The 17994-nt window shown below is 48.6% G+C and overlaps 2 protein-coding genes across 4 annotated transcripts; both read left to right on the forward strand.

The window, feature by feature from the left end:
- Positions 1-8588: 8588 nt before the first annotated feature.
- Positions 8589-10882, forward strand: LOC117186589 (pinin-like). Of its 2 annotated transcripts, none has more exons than XM_033387557.1 (2): positions 8589-8694; positions 8749-10882. In XM_033387557.1, exon 2 carries the CDS (start codon positions 8763-8765, stop codon positions 10794-10796), a length of 2034 nt encoding a protein of 677 aa, XP_033243448.1. In that variant the 5' UTR covers positions 8589-8694; positions 8749-8762; the 3' UTR covers positions 10797-10882. The 2 variants fall into 2 exon arrangements, with proteins under 2 accessions (XP_033243448.1, XP_033243449.1); XM_033387558.1 differs by having other exon boundaries at positions 8610-8694; positions 8753-10882.
- Positions 10883-13558: 2676 nt separating this feature from the next.
- On the forward strand, positions 13559-15864 carry LOC108153479. 2 transcript variants are annotated; one of them, XM_017283518.2, is made up of 2 exons: positions 13559-13664; positions 13719-15864. In XM_017283518.2, exon 2 carries the CDS (start codon positions 13733-13735, stop codon positions 15776-15778), a length of 2046 nt encoding a protein of 681 aa, XP_017139007.2. In that variant the 5' UTR covers positions 13559-13664; positions 13719-13732; the 3' UTR covers positions 15779-15864. The 2 variants fall into 2 exon arrangements, with proteins under 2 accessions (XP_017139007.2, XP_017139008.2); XM_017283519.2 differs by having other exon boundaries at positions 13580-13664; positions 13723-15864.
- The last annotated feature ends 2130 nt before the right edge of the window (positions 15865-17994 follow it).

Consider the following 17994-nt stretch of genomic DNA (forward strand, 5'->3'; position numbering starts at 1 on the left):
TTGCTAGCATACGTTAAGGGACTGACTTTTGCCGACGAGACCGCCTTGTATAATTGCATCATGGACGAGACCACCTTGTATAATTGCATCATGTTGCAAGTTGTGTGTCTCTTTCCTTGTCTCGTGTGTCAGACATTTGACAGTTGTTTTTGCCACCCGGCGAGAAACAACTATAAAATGCAACATCGAATATATTCAGCGATACAGCAATATGTGAACAGGTGGGGTGAGTGTTTTGCTATTATATTTTTCAATATTAATAATATTTGAATTTGAATTTAATTTGCTGTGTACTAGCGATACCTGTTAAGACGATTATCATCGACTGTATGGTTTGTGGTCACACTTAGGGATGGTAGAAAGCATACAATGTTTTCGATGTTTCTAAGCGCCAAATTTAAACTGAAATTCAAAATCAGAAAAGTTCTGAATTATTTGAAGCTATTTGTTTTTCTTTTTGTTATGGTTCGTTGGATGAAATTTAGTGGAAAGAGTGTTTGGTAAAGTGAAAGAGTGTTGTGGGGTAGAGAGCTCAGATAAGAGAAGTTTTCAAATGCTTTGAGTGTTTGTTACATCATTGCACCTGTCTTCCAGGCTAAGTAGCCAGCAAAAGGACGAACTTTTTGCCAGCCTAAACTCTATTTTCATTTATCCACAAGTTTGTCCGCTCCTTCGTAATTGTTTGCCATATTTTATTAAGTGCTTGAAGTTGGCTTAAAATAAACACGATAAACTCTCTCCCGGAAGTGAAGTGAAGTGAAGTAGAACCTGTCGCTCATCCGCATCCGCTCCGCTCCCTTTGCTGTGGACACCGCTTGTTGAAAACATTCCGTGCTTCTTTGACACTTTGGTAAGCCCCCTCTCAACTACCACGCCCACTGGTACTGCCACCGCTACTGGCAACCTCTCTCTAAAGCCATTTTCTAATGTCTCTGTTCGGAAAATTTGTCGTTTGCACTGGGCAAATGTTTACTTATGTATTTCTTTCGGTCCTGGGCACCCGTGCCCCTTCGTGCGGATGGCGTGGAGGTGTTAAATGGCGCCGACTTTAACTCTGGCAAATATTTCCTGTGGTAAACTTTTTGCTGGCTTTTTTACTTTTGTTTAATTTGTTTTGGTTTTTGCATTTTATCGCCAACTTAATTGACTGGGAGGAGGGGCAAGGTGTCGAGTGATGAATCGAGGGGACAGCGTCACAAATATTCTGCCATTCACCGATTCCATTCTGATGCCGATGTCGTTGCCAGGGGGTTATGGGCTATAAAAAGTCGGATCGACGCACACACGGTTATCGCTCATACATTTCCATTCATTAGACAGGGGACAGGACTGATGACAGTGGCTGTTTGACAATAACTATGCCCATGGCCCTAGCTGCCACGCCCCATCCAGGCAATTTGTAACGCCTTTTGCTGTCATCTCTCCTGTCGGAGCGTAGAATGGTATCCATAAAAGTCTCTGTCCCAGTGTCCCAGTCGCCCAGTCTCCAAATTTCGGCAAATTGTTCCCGTTTATTTCGCCTGATAATGTCTCAATAAAATCTGTTCGGGCGGCTAGATACTATATCTTGAAGGCTAGGTGTGTGTGTGCGAGTGCGTGTCTGCTATGAGCCTTGTACAGAAATATCTGAAATATCCCATGTTCTCATGTTTGGTCCAAACTATTTTGTAATTACAAGTTGTAAATTTTTACGATATTTTTGCTAAGCCCCCTGCGATAGAGAGGAGCCATATTGTACTGAGTCCTGGCTGTAGAGCAGAAATCTGGCCTTTTCCATGAAATAGTTTTCCGTTCGTTTATGATTAGGCCATCATCTGGTCTTAATTGCCTTTCGGTACAACATTGGCAGCAGCGAATTATTTTCCATCATTTTAATAGGGGTCCTCCTATTGAATACTTTTTTAGTGGCAAATATTCTTGAATTTTGCAAGCCTGCTGCTCCTCCTTCAAACTTGTTTGTCATTTGCATATTCGTATGGTTATTTACTTTTTCCGATAAACTTTTTGCTCCTTGCAGAAGAAGGTACTTTTGTCTCCTTAGTTTTTCTTGAGACTCCCTCTTGACAGCAACGGATCCGCGGAGGCTTTAACTTTTTAGAAGGCAAGCCTCGGGGCGAGGAAATAGTTTGCAGCACTTTTCCTATGGCGCTGCTCCGTAATAAATAAAGTTTTAATTGCCCATTGACTGGCAGCGAAGGGACGGAACAGCATTCCATTCTTGGCATTCATAGATCATAATTTAAGATATGCCCTGCCCACAATTTCAATTAGCTACGATACGATATGATCTGGTCAGAAATTCAGGCAATTAACTATTAACTTGGATTTCGATTCCTTCGGCCGACCTCATCAAAATTCCACACAGAGCTCCCAGAGTTCGTGTCTAGACAACGAAGAGTTGCCCATAATTGCCCCAATGATAAAAGTTGAGTGATTTGATTCAGGTTTGTGCCCCTTTACGTGACTGGGACTGGGACTGGGACTGGAACTGGAACTGAGTTAATCGAAAGTCATAATTTAAAGATAATCAATTTATGGCGCGGCACCTAATTTGTAGGCAAACAATGCGACAAATTCGGTTTTCAATTTCCATGCGGCTGCTGCTTGGTGCTTGGTGGATGCGTGGATGCGTAGAATTTTCCTTCTACATTGCAGGATTAAATAAATGCCTTTTCCATCGGCGGCAGACAAACAAATGGAAAATCTCCAACACTCCTTTTGTCCTTGTCGTTCCGGTTAGGGGATGTCTTTCCTTCTAATTTCCTTTTATCGAATTTACGATTTGTTGGGTTGGTCATGTCATCAGTTTGAAAACGACAACGACGAGGATGAGGACGACGACGACGACGACGAGGACGACGACGACGACGACGACAAGGATGCTATGCGGATACCTACCCCAAGACTGTTGGGGGGTGTCCTGGGGGTTCAGAATCTGTTTTTCCCTTTTGTATCCATATTTTGTGCTGTTTTGCTGCTTCTGCTGCTGGTTTCTGCATCAATCTTTGATTTGCAAATTATTTTGCATTCCACACAAACGATTTGTGTGTTTTATAGAGCCATGATTCCAAAGGAGAGGAAGGGAAGGGTTCTCTTTCTTTTTTTTGGGTCTTCTGTTCGAACAAATTGTCACACATAAAGGAGGAAAAATCTAGGGCTTCAGTTTAAAGAGCAATCACAGGAAATGTCTGTGGAAGTGCCTTTCAAGGAAGGGGGGGGGGGGGGGGGGGGGAGGATTTCTTGGGATTTATTAAAGTTTAGAGCCAAATTTTAATAGGCACTATAAACATATATACTTTAGCAAGAGGTGTGCTGTGCCAGCCTTCCTTTGGGCAATCCAAGTAACGCCCGTACGATTTGTTCAGGGTGGCTTCAGGCTTCAGGCTTCAGGCTTCAGGCTTCACATACACATATGTATCACCTTTCCATAACACCGATGAGCCAACTTTTCAACTTCTTAGAAAGATATAAAGATAGCGGTCGGTGGCTCTATAAATAAACATTTTAATGCAAGGTACGTGACCTAGTGGCTCCCCTTTGTTGTGGGGATTACGATTACCGCTCAAAATAGTCGTATTATTCCATGCTCAGGAGGGTTCAAAAACAACAACAGCAACAACAAACTGTTTCGTAAGTTTCGCAGAAAAAAGTTGTCCTTTGCCTTGTTTTTCCTGGACATGGACATGCACAGATGATGATGCGCAAGGATGATGCAGGAGGAACAGATGCAGCCGTCATCATTCTCTGTTATATGAAGTCCTTGCCGGCATTCAGATTTGGAGTTTTCCCCAGCTGCACTGTGTAAATGTCAGAGGAGCACGCAGACAGGGTGGCACAAAAAAGGTTATGCGGGCGCCACACGACATTTGGCAGGCACTGTGTGGGAGTAGGACCGAAGATTTCTCTTATTTGAATGCCTATAAATAATACAGCGCAAAGACGAGAGATAAAGTTAAGATTTATTGGCCATGTGGCAGCATTCGTGGCTTTGTTTTTCACAAAAGCTCAACATTGAACGATGGATCGACTCCTCCGTTTATTGACATTTATGATTGGTATAATGAGGTCTTAAGTGACAAATACGTTCAGCCAAGTCCCATGCTTCCGAGGCTTAAATTTAAAGCTGAAGAATTCTTTCAAGTACTCGGCTGCATGGGGTGTGGCGTGTGGGGTGTGGTGTGAAGTGGAGCCCGACAGCCAGATTGAGGCACGTTTCCTGTATCTGTATGCAACCGCATTCGGCAACCGTTTCGGCTCCCAGATTGCAATGCGAGGCGAAATAAATGTTTATAATTTAACAGAAATTCTCGGCAAAGGCAGCAGCACGAAAGTACATTCGCAATGGCTGCCGTTTACAGTTACGCTACTGCTTGCGCAAGTGTGGATGTCTGCATGTCTTTCTGTATGGCGATTGTTGCGCTTTTTTCTCGTGACGAGGCGACATGGCAACTGCCTTATTGGGTCCACACTTAAGTGAATTGACTTTAAGTTGAAAATAAATTCTGTGCCAGGAATAGGCCCTCAAAGAGATCGCTCCGCCCCCGCTATGGCAGGCAGCCACTTGGGAATGCAAATGAATGTCGGGCTCGTCGGTCGGGTGTACGTTTTGACAGCCCTCTCTTCCGGATAGGACGTAAATCCGCAAAAACCCGCTGGCAATACTTATACTGGGACCGAGACCGGGACCGGGACACGCATAAAAACCAGAAAAACCAGAAAAACCAGAAAAGAGAGACTCCGAACATGGCTCCATCATCCGTCATTCCAGTGGATGGCATGGCCGGAGATGGCGCTCAGCTTTACAACTGTTGACAGCAGGACCAAGACCAAGACCAGGACCAGGACCAGGACCAGGACCAGGACCCGAAGCAGTGTCAGGGGGAATCAGCTAAGCTGATTTGTTTAAGCGCATAGCGAACACAGCGGTGCCACTTCTTTCCACTCAATGAAAGTTGCCGAAGTTGCCAACAAAGAGCACGCGGTGTCAATGACTTGGTCCTGGCTCTGGTCTTGGCTAATGAATCTGGACAGGGGCGGCACTGGCTTCCAGCAGAAGCGCTTAAGTCAATTTGATTTTGGCTCAGAGACAGGACAGGACAGGGCTGGCACGGCTGGTGGGGGGTGGGGGGGCAGGACTGCAAAACAAAGTTCAGCGTGTCCGTGCGCGTGTTTCCGCTTAAAAGTTTTCTGTTTTCACAACTGGTGTCGTCAGCAAAAGAGTCGCCAGAAATCCTGGATTTCGGTGGTGTGGCGGGTGGCTAATTGCGATTTAATGACGATGACAATTTGATAAGAGGATTTGCTGCATTGTCCATCCCCCCCCCCCCCCCCCCCCCCCCCCCCCCCCCCCCCCCCGACTCTTGTCTGCCGACCATTCCCCTAACTGGAATCAGCCATTGGGAAGACAATGCAATCACATGAGCATTTTACGGGACACTGAACCAAAGAAAACTTCTATAAAGAGTCACACAGTCAGCAGCAGCAGGAGCAGGAGGAGGAGCAGGAGGAGGAGCAGGAGGAGGAGCAAGAGGAGCTGGAAGCTGGATGCTTGTCCACGCCCAAGGCGCCACACAGCCACCAGACAATGGCGCTGTAAAATAACTGGAAAAATTGAGCATGAATTGAAATAAAAGCGATTGTAATTGAAATTGAAAATCCACGAAATTGTTGGTTTCCCTGATTCTGTCATCAAAGGAATTCAATTTTGAGCAAAATTCGTGGCCGAGAAGGCATCTCGTAAATTTGAAGACTTTTATTCCCGGAAAAGAAAATACCAGAACTAGGACAGGGATTGAAAAATATTCTTAAAATTATTTCAATTCAAATTAAAGAACAAAACCATCCGTGGCACACATTTTACTTGCCACATTTTCGGGATATTTGAGCTGTGAAAATTATTTTTATAATTTCCGTTTTACAGCAATCATCGGCAGACCTACGGGCTCTATAGGAATGAGCGGAAAGCTTCCATAAATTTGACCAAATTTTTCACCACTCCAGTCTGGGCGTTTTTTCCACACTTTAAGTCAAGGGATATTTGGAACTGTCAATAGCATTATATTTACTTTCATTTACCAAATTTTGTTGGTTTTTATTGAGGTTTCACGACCTGCGCTCCCCCGGGCCGCTTTGATGTGGGTTTGCTTCGGCACTCGCATATATATTTATAATTATTATTGGCATTTTCAAGAACGAACCCAAATATTGTACCCATTCCATCCAATCCCCCCCCATAGCTTCTGTTTATGCCGCTTGAACGCTTCGTTTGGACCCTTTTCTGAGGCCTGGCCCCATGATGGCGGTCAAAGTCGGCCATTTTCCTGTGTTAAATGAATGCTGATAAAAACACCGAATAAAAATAAAATTTGTTCAGCCATCAAAGAGGGAACAAAAAACTTTTGTCTGTCACTTTCGCGCTTTCAATTAATGCGACAAATGTGTTTGTCTTTCGGGGATGTGTTTCCTTTCCCTTCCCCGCCAGTCCGTCCCTCTTTGTCCGTAACAATACGTGACTCGTCCTCGTCCTCAGCCGAGAGTCCAATGACTTTGCCAAAGTGGCTTTGTTATGCCATTTTAGAACGGCTCTTAAAGACACAACGTGGACAGTTTCACTTCTGTATGACTTGGAATCAATTAATATGTTTGGGTTTAATGCCGATATGCCAGCTCCAGCTCCATCTCCAGCTCCAGCTTCCACTTCCACACAAGTGCACGCGGGTGATATAGAACACTTTTGAAAAATTTAATGTCCACAAACTGTCATAAACTGAAAATGCACAGTGAAAAGCCATAAGCACAGCGGGGAATGGGGCGTTGTTGGGGGAGGGGGGAGGGGGGGGGTGGTGGTGTCGATGAGGAGGCAGCTGCTAAAGCTGTCAGCCAAAGAATTTAAGTTTCGAGAGGGACAACTAGGAGCTCTGCTCTGGGGACGACTGCGTGCTGTGCGTGAAAGTGCACTGAAAGAAAATCGATTTGGCATACTTTTTACTTATTCTTTACAGAGAAAAGAGGCTTCAGAAAAGTCGCTTACTTTTCTAAAGTTTCCTCTACATTGAGTGAAATTATTAATTCAAGCTTCAAAGTTTTATGCATAATTTTTTATTAGTCATTGGATGGCCGCCAAAAAGGAGTGTACACCCAGAGAAATTCCTACAAAGTGTTTTATATTTAAAATAAACATGGGTTGTATTTGTTGGACTTATTGCACTCCCATTTGCCGTCGAATATTTATTTTTGTTGAGTGTAGACGAGACCGCAGGCTGTAAGCGAGTCGAACATATAGATATGTGTGTGTGTGTGTGTACAGTACCGCAAAAAGTCATACACATGAATAACCCGTTGCTCTGGCTTGGTCCCGGACATATCATCGCACATTCTGCAGGGCGTAGCAGAGCAGGGCGGACCAATCTCCAGGGCTGGGTGGCGGAGGGGATGTTCTCGGGGCGTGTATTCCGGGAACGAAGGCGGGACGAGACTGTCATTTTCTGCGCCTGCAGCTTTTATTAGTTAAATGTCAATGTTGTGTTTTGTGTCTTCGCCTTGGTCCTGATCCTGATCCTGGCCCCGCTCCCGATGGCTGGGTTTTTTTCCTTCTTAATTTTAGCCGCATGTTGTCCTCTGTTCCTGTACCTGTTTGTGCCGTCTATCTGGCCTCCCTGCTGCCACCTTTCTGTGGGGAGGCTGTGTGTGTGTGTGTGGCAACATGCTGCTGATTAAATGGGACGCAGCTGCAGCAGGCGTCCTGCATTAGGAACACTCGAAGCCCCCGCTGGGTGTCCTGGCTATCCTGGCTATCCTGGCTGTCCTGGCGCTGCCTGTAAGTAACGATATGCAAATTAAAATTGCTTTCTTGCGTTTTGCCGGGAATGGAATGGGCAAATAGAACGCACCATCGATGGCACCTTGGAATGAAGAGTCTTTAATGTCCTGCCACACTTTAATTATCAAAGAAACGCCACACAGCACGGGCGGTGCCGCATTCCGGCCGGAAGTTGCGCCTATTGCCGGCCAAAACGGCCACTTACATAAGATCCCAATACGGGGACAGCAACTGGACGGGATGGCCATGGCAACGACTCCTGGCAGTTGTCGTATCGTATGCAAACTTTATTAATTACGCGCCCCAATGGCCAGAAGACCAGAAAACCAGAAAACCAGTCCAGTCTTGTCGGTCGGTCGGGGGTGGTCGTAAACTTTCGCCGTTTGCTATATTTTCCAAATGGAGTTGTTCGTCTCCGTCTCCATCTCCATCTCCATCTCCGTCTCCCCACCACCGGTATCATAATGCAATTTGCAGCCAAAAGAACGAAAATCAAACAGAAAATCCAACTTTTTTTAATTACAAATTCAGCGCTTTTCATTTGGAAGCACGTGGAATTAACAACAGAGAGCAGAAAGGACCAAATAAATACGTAAGCCAAGCCAAATAAATGCCAACCAGTAGGGGATAAATGCAGTTCAATGCGAATTGCAATTTCAAACGAAATCACCGACCATCGTCACCACAAGGAGAGGAGTACCCATCATACAATTAAGCTGAATTTGATATCAGGTTGGCAGCCCCGTTCACTGCAACCCTGGCTCGTTTAGACGTCGCGTCGCGTCACGTCACATGGAAAATTCTAGAGAATTGTGTTCGGAAATCTGAAATAGACTTAGCTCAAGTAAAAGCCGCATTCAACTCAAGCAAGAAAGGTGAGTGTGACACGTCACTGTTTAAAGGGACACTAACTCCTTGAGATTTTCAAGGCAGTCGTTTGAAAATGTCAATGGAAACCAATGGAAATGTGGCCAGTGACGGCACCACGGGCTTGACGCCACCACAGCTTTCGGAAATCGGCTTGTGCACCGCCACAAGAATTTCCAAGATGGAGGCGGAAAAGGCAAAGGCAAAGGCAAAGGCAAAGGCGACCGGCCAGCCCGATGGCGATGTCGATGACGAGCTCTTTGTGAAACGGCCCGCTTTCCATGGGCGCATGGTCTCAACGAAGTCCATCTCGGTGCCCGGGCAAGCTCTGACAGTGGTCAATCCGGCGAAGGAGAAGAACGTCCTGGCCCCTTTCGCCCACTTTATGAGTCAAGTGCTAGCTCAGCGCTGGATGTGGTGCGAGTTCGCATATTCGTTTATCGACGAGCCCATAGCGGGCAGCGCCTTCTACGATCTAGACAAGCTCATCAAGGAAATGGGCCATCGGATCGCCACGCGCACCATGCCGCGCCGCTCCTGGCAGCTGGTGCGTCAGCCGATTGGCAGGCCGCGACGCTTTTCAAAGGCCTTCATAGCCTCAGAAATCGAGGAGTGGGATCACCTGCGCGACCTTGTGCGCCAGATGCAGAAGGGAACCTTCGATGTGAAGAAGCACGAGAGCGACTTGCCGCAGCTGCCCAGTCGTGTGCCGATGGCGCTGGCGATGGACACCAAGGTGACGAGCTACCTGCCGACCGGATTCGCCCATGGGCTGGTCGTCAGCCACGAGCCCAAGAGCAACACCTACCTCGTGAAGCTGAGCGTTGGGGGAGCCGCCAAGGAGAAGGAGAAGCAGAAGGGGAAGGAGAAGGAGCTGGAGAAGGAGCAGGAGAAGGAGCAGGAGAAGGAGCAGGAGGAGCAGGAGAAAGAGCAGGAAAAGAAGTGGGTGCGCCTGATCGACAAGAAGCTGCAGGCGGACATGGGCTGCGAGAGTCTGCCACTGCCCATAATGATGGTCACGACCGCTGAACCCGCTCGCCAGGAAGGTGCCTCCAAGAAGGACGAAAAGGCGGCCACGTTCTCGAGTGCCGGCTTCAGCAAGACGCTGCTGGAGTCCGTGGTGGAGCTTAAGAACCTCATGATCAGCAAGCAGAAGACCGTCGACGTTTTTATCGCGTTGAACAAGGAATTCGAGACGATCAGGGCTCAGCGCCCGGTTCGTCGTGAACCGAAGTCGAGCGCCGAGCGCGACGAGCAGCAGCGCTGCTTTGCGGCCAACATGATCACACTGCATCGCGTCAACGAGAGCATGCTGAAGCCCCTGCGTATCCTCCATCAGTATCTGGACGAGTACAAGCAGATGGAGGATCTGAAGGACAAGACCATGACGGCCCGCGAGCGCTTTCAGCAGTGCCGGCTGCAGTCCGACCTCGATCTGAAGGCGGCCGAGGCTCAGCACGGCCTCGAGGTCACATCGGATGCCACACGCGAACTGATTCGCACTCTCCACACGACCCTGTATCTGTGCGGGGCATTGAGAGGCGAAAAGGGCTCCGACATTCGCACCATTATCAATGATCTGATGTCCAGCACAATGGAGAATATGCCGCCCGATTTTAGCGCCATTTTCAAGCAGAAGTTATCCAAAGATACACCGCTGTGCGAGGACTTTGGGGTCGTCCGCAAGCAGCCTACCTTAAAGGCAAAACCAATTGCTATCCAGAAAAAGCCACCGGGAAAGCAACCGGAAAAGCAACTGGGAAAGCCACTGGGAAAGCCACTGGGAAAGCCACTGGGAAAGCCACTCGGAAAGCCACTGCCGCCACAGGTAAAGCCACAGCCGAAGCTACAGCCAAAGCCAAAGCCACAGCCGAAGCCACAGCCAAACCCAAAGCCACAGACAAAGCCAAAGCCAAAGCCAAAGCCTAAGCCAAAGCCACAGCCACAGCTACATGAAATAAATTTGGAGGAGTTTGTGGATACCTGTGGACTCTATCAGTCCTATCAGACGCTAGAATCGCTCGAACAGTCCAACCAAATGGCCCAGCAGCACGATATCGTCTTCGACGACTTGATGGAGCCACTCCTGGACAATCTCTTGGACGAGTAGACGCATAACAGCTTCCTCTGCATACAGAAATAAAGCCATGGCCCCAATTTATGGCATAATTACAAGCCTGGCCAAGTGCACTAGAAGGTCCTTTCTTTTTCTGGGCGGAAGGGGGGGATGGGAGTGCCCTTTACAGTCTTCTTCTGTACACGTTTCGATACTCCCAAACTATATCGATCTGTGGCGGTGGGGGTGGGGGTTTGGCCCCAAACATTTCTCACAAAGCCTGTCCCCGAAAAGAAGCTGTCTGAGAATGGGTTCCGGAAGGTTTCCGGACAGCTGGAGGCGCTTCTCTTCCCAGACGAGCCCAAAGGAATCCCAGCTTATGCTGGCAGCTCCATTTGGGACCAAGTTGCACTCAGCTGCCGCATGCACATAAACTAGAATTTAAAGTGTTTCCTATTTTTTAATTAGCAAATAGATGGAGTGCTTGGAGCTCGTAAATTGTGCGGCCAAGACCGGGCCGGCCATTCGTTGGGGCCATAAAGACATCATTAATATGCCCCCAGCTGCACTGCGTCTCCCCCTGGAAGCGAGAACGAAAGAAAAATGATCAGCAAAAGACCTGGCTGGGACGATGTGTGTGTCCACTCCCTGGGACTTTATCATGGGATGGCCGCCTCGCCTCGTAAATATTTATAATGCATTGCAGATGCAGGGGCGTCGCCTGCTCTCTCTGTTCGAGCCTTCCACTTTCGCGCTTTCAATTAATGCGACAAATGTGTTTGTCTTTCGGGGATGTGTTTCCTTTCCCTTCCCCGCCAGTCCGTCCCTCTTTGTCCGTAACAATACGTGATTCGTCCTCGTCCTCAGCCGAGAGTCCAATGACTTTGCCAAAGTGGCTTTGTTATGCCATTTTAGAACGGCTCTTAAAGACACAACGTGGACAGTATCACTTCTGTATGACTTGGAATCAATTAATATGTTTGGGTTTAATGCCGATATGCCAGCTCCAGCTTCCACTTCCACACAAGTGCACGCGGGTGATATAGAACACTTTTGAAAAAGGGTGGTGTCGATGAGGAGGCAGCTGCTAAAGCTGTCAGCCAAAGAATTTAAGTTTCGACAGGGACAACTAGGAGCTCTGCTCTGGGGACGACTGCGTGCTGTGCGTGAAAGTGCACTGAAAGAAAATCGATTTGGCATACTTTTTACTTATTCTTTACAGAGAAAAGAGGCTTCAGAAAAGTCGCTTACTTTTCTAAAGTTTTCTCTACATTGAGTGAAATTATTAATTCAAGCTTCAAAGTTTTATGCATAATTTTTTATTAGTCATTGGATGGCCGCCAAAAAGGAGTGTACACCCAGAGAAATTCCTACAAAGTGTTTTATATTTAAAATAAACATGGGTTGTATTTGTTGGACTTATTGCACTCCCATTTGCCGTCGAATATTTATTTTTGTTGAGTGTAGACGAGACCGCAGGCTGTAAGCGAGTCGAACATATAGATATGTGTGTGTGTGTGTGTACAGTACCGCAAAAAGTCATACACATGAATAACCCGTTGCTCTGGCTTGGTCCCGGACATATCATCGCACATTCTGCAGGGCGTAGCAGAGCAGGGCGGACCAATCTCCAGGGCTGGGTGGCGGAGGGGATGTTCTCGGGGCGTGTATTCCGGGAACGAAGGCGGGACGAGACTGTCATTTTCTGCGCCTGCAGCTTTTATTAGTTAAATGTCAATGTTGTGTTTTGTGTTTTGTGTCTTCGCCTTGGTCCTGATCCTGATCCTGGCCCCGCTCCCGATGGCTGGGTTTTTTTCCTTCTTAATTTTAGCCGCATGTTGTCCTCTGTTCCTGTACCTGTTTGTGCCGTCTATCTGGCCTCCCTGCTGCCACCTTTCTGTGGGGAGGCTGTGTGTGTGTGTGTGGCAACATGCTGCTGATTAAATGGGACGCAGCTGCAGCAGGCGTCCTGCATTAGGAACACTCGAAGCCCCCGCTGGGTGTCCTGGCTATCCTGGCTATCCTGGCTGTCCTGGCGCTGCCTGTAAGTAACGATATGCAAATTAAAATTGCTTTCTTGCGTTTTGCCGGGAATGGAATGGGCAAATAGAACGCACCATCGATGGCACCTTGGAATGAAGAGTCTTTAATGTCCTGCCACACTTTAATTATCAAAGAAACGCCACACAGCACGGGCGGTGCCGCATTCCGGCCGGAAGTTGCGCCTATTGCCGGCCAAAACGGCCACTTACATAAGATCCCAATACGGGGACAGCAACTGGACGGGATGGCCATGGCAACGACTCCTGGCAGTTGTCGTATCGTATGCAAACTTTATTAATTACGCGCCCCAATGGCCAGAAGACCAGAAAACCAGAAAACCAGTCCAGTCTTGTCGGTCGGTCGGGGGTGGTCGTAAACTTTCGCCGTTTGCTATATTTTCCAAATGGAGTTGTTCGTCTCCGTCTCCATCTCCATCTCCATCTCCGTCTCCCCACCACCGGTATCATAATGCAATTTGCAGCCAAAAGAACGAAAATCAAACAGAAAATCCAACTTTTTTTAATTACAAATTCAGCGCTTTTCATTTGGAAGCACGTGGAATTAACAACAGAGAGCAGAAAGGACCAAATAAATACGTAAGCCAAGCCAAATAAATGCCAACCAGTAGGGGATAAATGCAGTTCAATGCGAATTGCAATTTCAAACGAAATCACCGACCATCGTCACCACAAGGAGAGGAGTACCCATCATACAATTAAGCTGAATTTGATATCAGGTTGGCAGCCCCGTTCACTGCAACCCTGGCTCGTTTAGACGTCGCGTCGCGTCACGTCACATGGAAAATTCTAGAGAATTGTGTTCGGAAATCTGAAATAGACTTAGCTCAAGTAAAAGCCGCATTCAACTCAAGCAAGAAAGGTGAGTGTGACACGTCACTGTTTAAAGGGACACTAACTCCTTGAGATTTTCAAGGCAGTCGTTTGAAAATGTCAATGGAAACCAATGGAAATGTGGCCAGTGACGGCACCACGGGCTTGACGCCACCACAGCTTTCGGAAATCGGCTTGTGCACCGCCACAAGAATTTCCAAGATGGAGGCGGAAAAGGCAAAGGCAAAGGCAAAGGCAAAGGCGACCGGCCAGCCCGATGGCGATGTCGATGACGAGCTCTTTGTGAAACGGCCCGCTTTCCATGGGCGCATGGTCTCAACGAAGTCCATCTCGGTGCCCGGGCAAGCTCTGACAGTGGTCAATCCGGCGAAGGAGAAGAACGTCCTGGCCCCTTTCGCCCACTTTATGAGTCAAGTGCTAGCTCAGCGCTGGATGTGGTGCGAGTTCGCATATTCGTTTATCGACGAGCCCATAGCGGGCAGCGCCTTCTACGATCTAGACAAGCTCATCAAGGAAATGGGCCATCGGATCGCCACGCGCACCATGCCGCGCCGCTCCTGGCAGCTGGTGCGTCAGCCGATTGGCAGGCCGCGACGCTTTTCAAAGGCCTTCATAGCCTCAGAAATCGAGGAGTGGGATCACCTGCGCGACCTTGTGCGCCAGATGCAGAAGGGAACCTTCGATGTGAAGAAGCACGAGAGCGACTTGCCGCAGCTGCCCAGTCGTGTGCCGATGGCGCTGGCGATGGACACCAAGGTGACGAGCTACCTGCCGACCGGATTCGCCCATGGGCTGGTCGTCAGCCACGAGCCCAAGAGCAACACCTACCTCGTGAAGCTGAGCGTTGGGGGAGCCGCCAAGGAGAAGGAGAAGCAGAAGGGGAAGGAGAAGGAGCTGGAGAAGGAGCAGGAGAAGGAGCAGGAGAAGGAGCAGGAGGAGCAGGAGAAAGAGCAGGAAAAGAAGTGGGTGCGCCTGATCGACAAGAAGCTGCAGGCGGACATGGGCTGCGAGAGTCTGCCACTGCCCATAATGATGGTCACGACCGCTGAACCCGCTCGCCAGGAAGGTGCCTCCAAGAAGGACGAAAAGGCGGCCACGTTCTCGAGTGCCGGCTTCAGCAAGACGCTGCTGGAGTCCGTGGTGGAGCTTAAGAACCTCATGATCAGCAAGCAGAAGACCGTCGACGTTTTTATCGCGTTGAACAAGGAATTCGAGACGATCAGGGCTCAGCGCCCGGTTCGTCGTGAACCGAAGTCGAGCGCCGAGCGCGACGAGCAGCAGCGCTGCTTTGCGGCCAACATGATCACACTGCATCGCGTCAACGAGAGCATGCTGAAGCCCCTGCGTATCCTCCATCAGTATCTGGACGAGTACAAGCAGATGGAGGATCTGAAGGACAAGACCATGACGGCCCGCGAGCGCTTTCAGCAGTGCCGGCTGCAGTCCGACCTCGATCTGAAGGCGGCCGAGGCTCAGCACGGCCTCGAGGTCACATCGGATGCCACACGCGAACTGATTCGCACTCTCCACACGACCCTGTATCTGTGCGGGGCATTGAGAGGCGAACAGGGCTCCGACATTCGCACCATTATCAATGATCTGATGTCCAGCACAATGGAGAATATGCCGCCCGATTTGAGCGCCGTTTTCAAGCAGAAGTTATCCAAAGTTACACCGCTGTGGGAGGACCTTGGGCGCGTCCGCAAGCAGCCTACCTTAAAGGCAAAACCAATTGCTATCCAGAAAAAGCCACCGGGAAAGCAACCGGAAAAGCAACTGGGAAAGCCACTGGGAAAGCCACTGCCAAAGCCACTGGGAAAGCCACTGGGAAAGCCACTCGGAAAGCCACTGCCGCCACAGGTAAAGCCACAGCCGAAGCTACAGCCAAAGCCAAAGCCACAGCCGAAGCCACAGCCAAACCCAAAGCCACAGACAAAGCCAAAGCCAAAGCCAAAGCCTAAGCCAAAGCCACAGCCACAGCTACATGAAATAAATTTGGAGGAGTTTGTGGATACCTGTGGACTCTATCAGTCCTATCAGACGCTAGAATCGCTCGAACAGTCCAACCAAATGGCCCAGCAGCACGATATCGTCTTCGACGACTTGATGGAGCCACTCCTGGACAATCTCTTGGACGAGTAGACGCATAACAGCTTCCTCTGCATACAGAAATAAAGCCATGGCCCCAATTTATGGCATAATTACAAGCCTGGCCAAGTGCACTAGAAGGTCCTTTCTTTTTCTGGGCGGAAGGGGGGGTGGGAGTGCCCTTTACAGTCTTCTTCTGTACACGTTTCGATACTCCCAAACTATATCGATCTGTGGCGGTGGGGGTGGGGGTTTGGCCCCAAACATTTCTCACAAAGCCTGTCCCCGAAAAGAAGCTGTCTGAGAATGGGTTCCGGAAGGTTTCCGGACAGCTGGAGGCGCTTCTCTTCCCAGACGAGCCCAAAGGAATCCCAGCTTATGCTGGCAGCTCCATTTGGGACCAAGTTGCACTCAGCTGCCGCATGCACATAAACTAGAATTTAAAGTGTTTCCTATTTTTTAATTAGCAAATAGATGGAGTGCTTGGAGCTCGTAAATTGTGCGGCCAAGACCGGGCCGGCCATTCGTTGGGGCCATAAAGACATCATTAATATGCCCCCAGCTGCACTGCGTCTCCCCCTGGAAGCGAGAACGAAAGAAAAATGATCAGCAAAAGACCTGGCTGGGACGATGTGTGTGTCCACTCCCTGGGACTTTATCATGGGATGGCCGCCTCGCCTCGTAAATATTTATAATGCATTGCAGATGCAGGGGCGTCGCCTGCTCTCTCTGTTCGAGCCTTCCGCCCAGGACAAACAAATCTAACAAATGGCAGCAAATAAATCGCGTGGTCCAGCTTCCCAGGAGGACGGAGGACGTCTCTATCTGGGGCTCCTCTGAGGGATAAGTGTGTGTGGGGGGGGGGGAGGGGTATAAGTGGGCCCACACGCGTCCTAAATGGTTACCAATATGCCCCGCGCCACAGCTACTTAATGCATTCCAGATGACTTAAGTTTCTGTCTGGTTTTTTCGTTGTTTTTTGTTGCTTTTTGTTTCGGTTGACACTTGATCATTAATTATATTTGCGCGTGGCGGGGCATCGTTTGTGCGGAAATCGAATCGATATATATATAACTACTTAAGTACACATATACACATACATATAGTATACATGTAGCCCTGAAAGCAATCATATAAAAACGCCAACTTAATTGATTAACGATGGGGCTGTGCCGTAGAACTCATGGTCGCTGCCTCGCAGGCTCGGGCATGGCTTAATCCAAATGGCAAAGAAACTTTCCCCACCCCCACCCCCACCCCCACCTCCAACCCGTCCCCAAACAAGCGCCAACCGCGCGCACCATTTGCTTTATTAAATTGTCATCTATGGTGGGGTTTGTCTTTCGGGGCTCATACAAAGGCGGAATTGGGTCAGAAAGTGGCCTGCTGATTAAGCTGGGGCCTAGGAGTGAGCGTACTCGTGTTTGGCCAGCTCCTCTATCCTTTCCCCCCTGCTGCTGTGTTGCCAAGGGCTAAGCATTTATCGCGCTGGTTTCTGCGAGTGCTACACTCAACGATGATCGACGAGGATTGAAGCCTGGAAATCAGTCGAAATGACTATCAATAGGAGATCGAAGTGGAAGGAAGGATGCGTCTTGGGGAGGCAGGTTTTGCTTTAAATATATTTCTTCTACATTATATTTCGGCTGTGTCTCTGATGGTGGTAGGTCCTGGAAGAGTGGATCCCCCTTGAGCCTTTTCTTAAGAGCCAATATCTACAAAAATGTAAGGATTGGATTGGATTGGATTTGTATAACCTTTTATGAGGATATATTTCTAGCAATTTTAGTGTGTTTTTTTCAAAGAATGTTTATGTTCCCAGACTTGGGTTATTTATTGGCTGCTCTGCAGTTTTTTAGTGGGTCAAGGGCTTTGGTAATTGATTTCTTATAATTTCCTGGCGCTGCCCCCATCTGGTGTTGCATATTAAATGTAGAATTGATATTCTCGTCGCCTTCCTGGAGGACAACAACACAAGCTGAAGCATTTTGTGGGCCTGTAAATCAAGGAGCGAGTGTATGCGTGTGTGCGTGGATGGGTGGATGGGTGTGTGTGTGGGTATGGGTGTAAGATGATTTATGAAACGAGCAGCAGTTTGTGGCGGCTGCCGCCGGACACCGGACATCGGACACCGGGCTCTGGTCAGCGGGACACAAATGCAAATGTGCAACAAAAAGTGGCAGCCACACACAGCAAACAATTGGAGGGGAAAAAGAGCAGCAGAACAGCCAGAACACCCGGCGGCATTGATGGCACAAAGCGGAAATAAT

The sequence above is a fragment of the Drosophila miranda genome, chromosome XR (assembly GCF_003369915.1).
Source record: "Drosophila miranda strain MSH22 chromosome XR, D.miranda_PacBio2.1, whole genome shotgun sequence".
NCBI lineage: Eukaryota > Metazoa > Arthropoda > Insecta > Diptera > Drosophilidae > Drosophila > Drosophila miranda.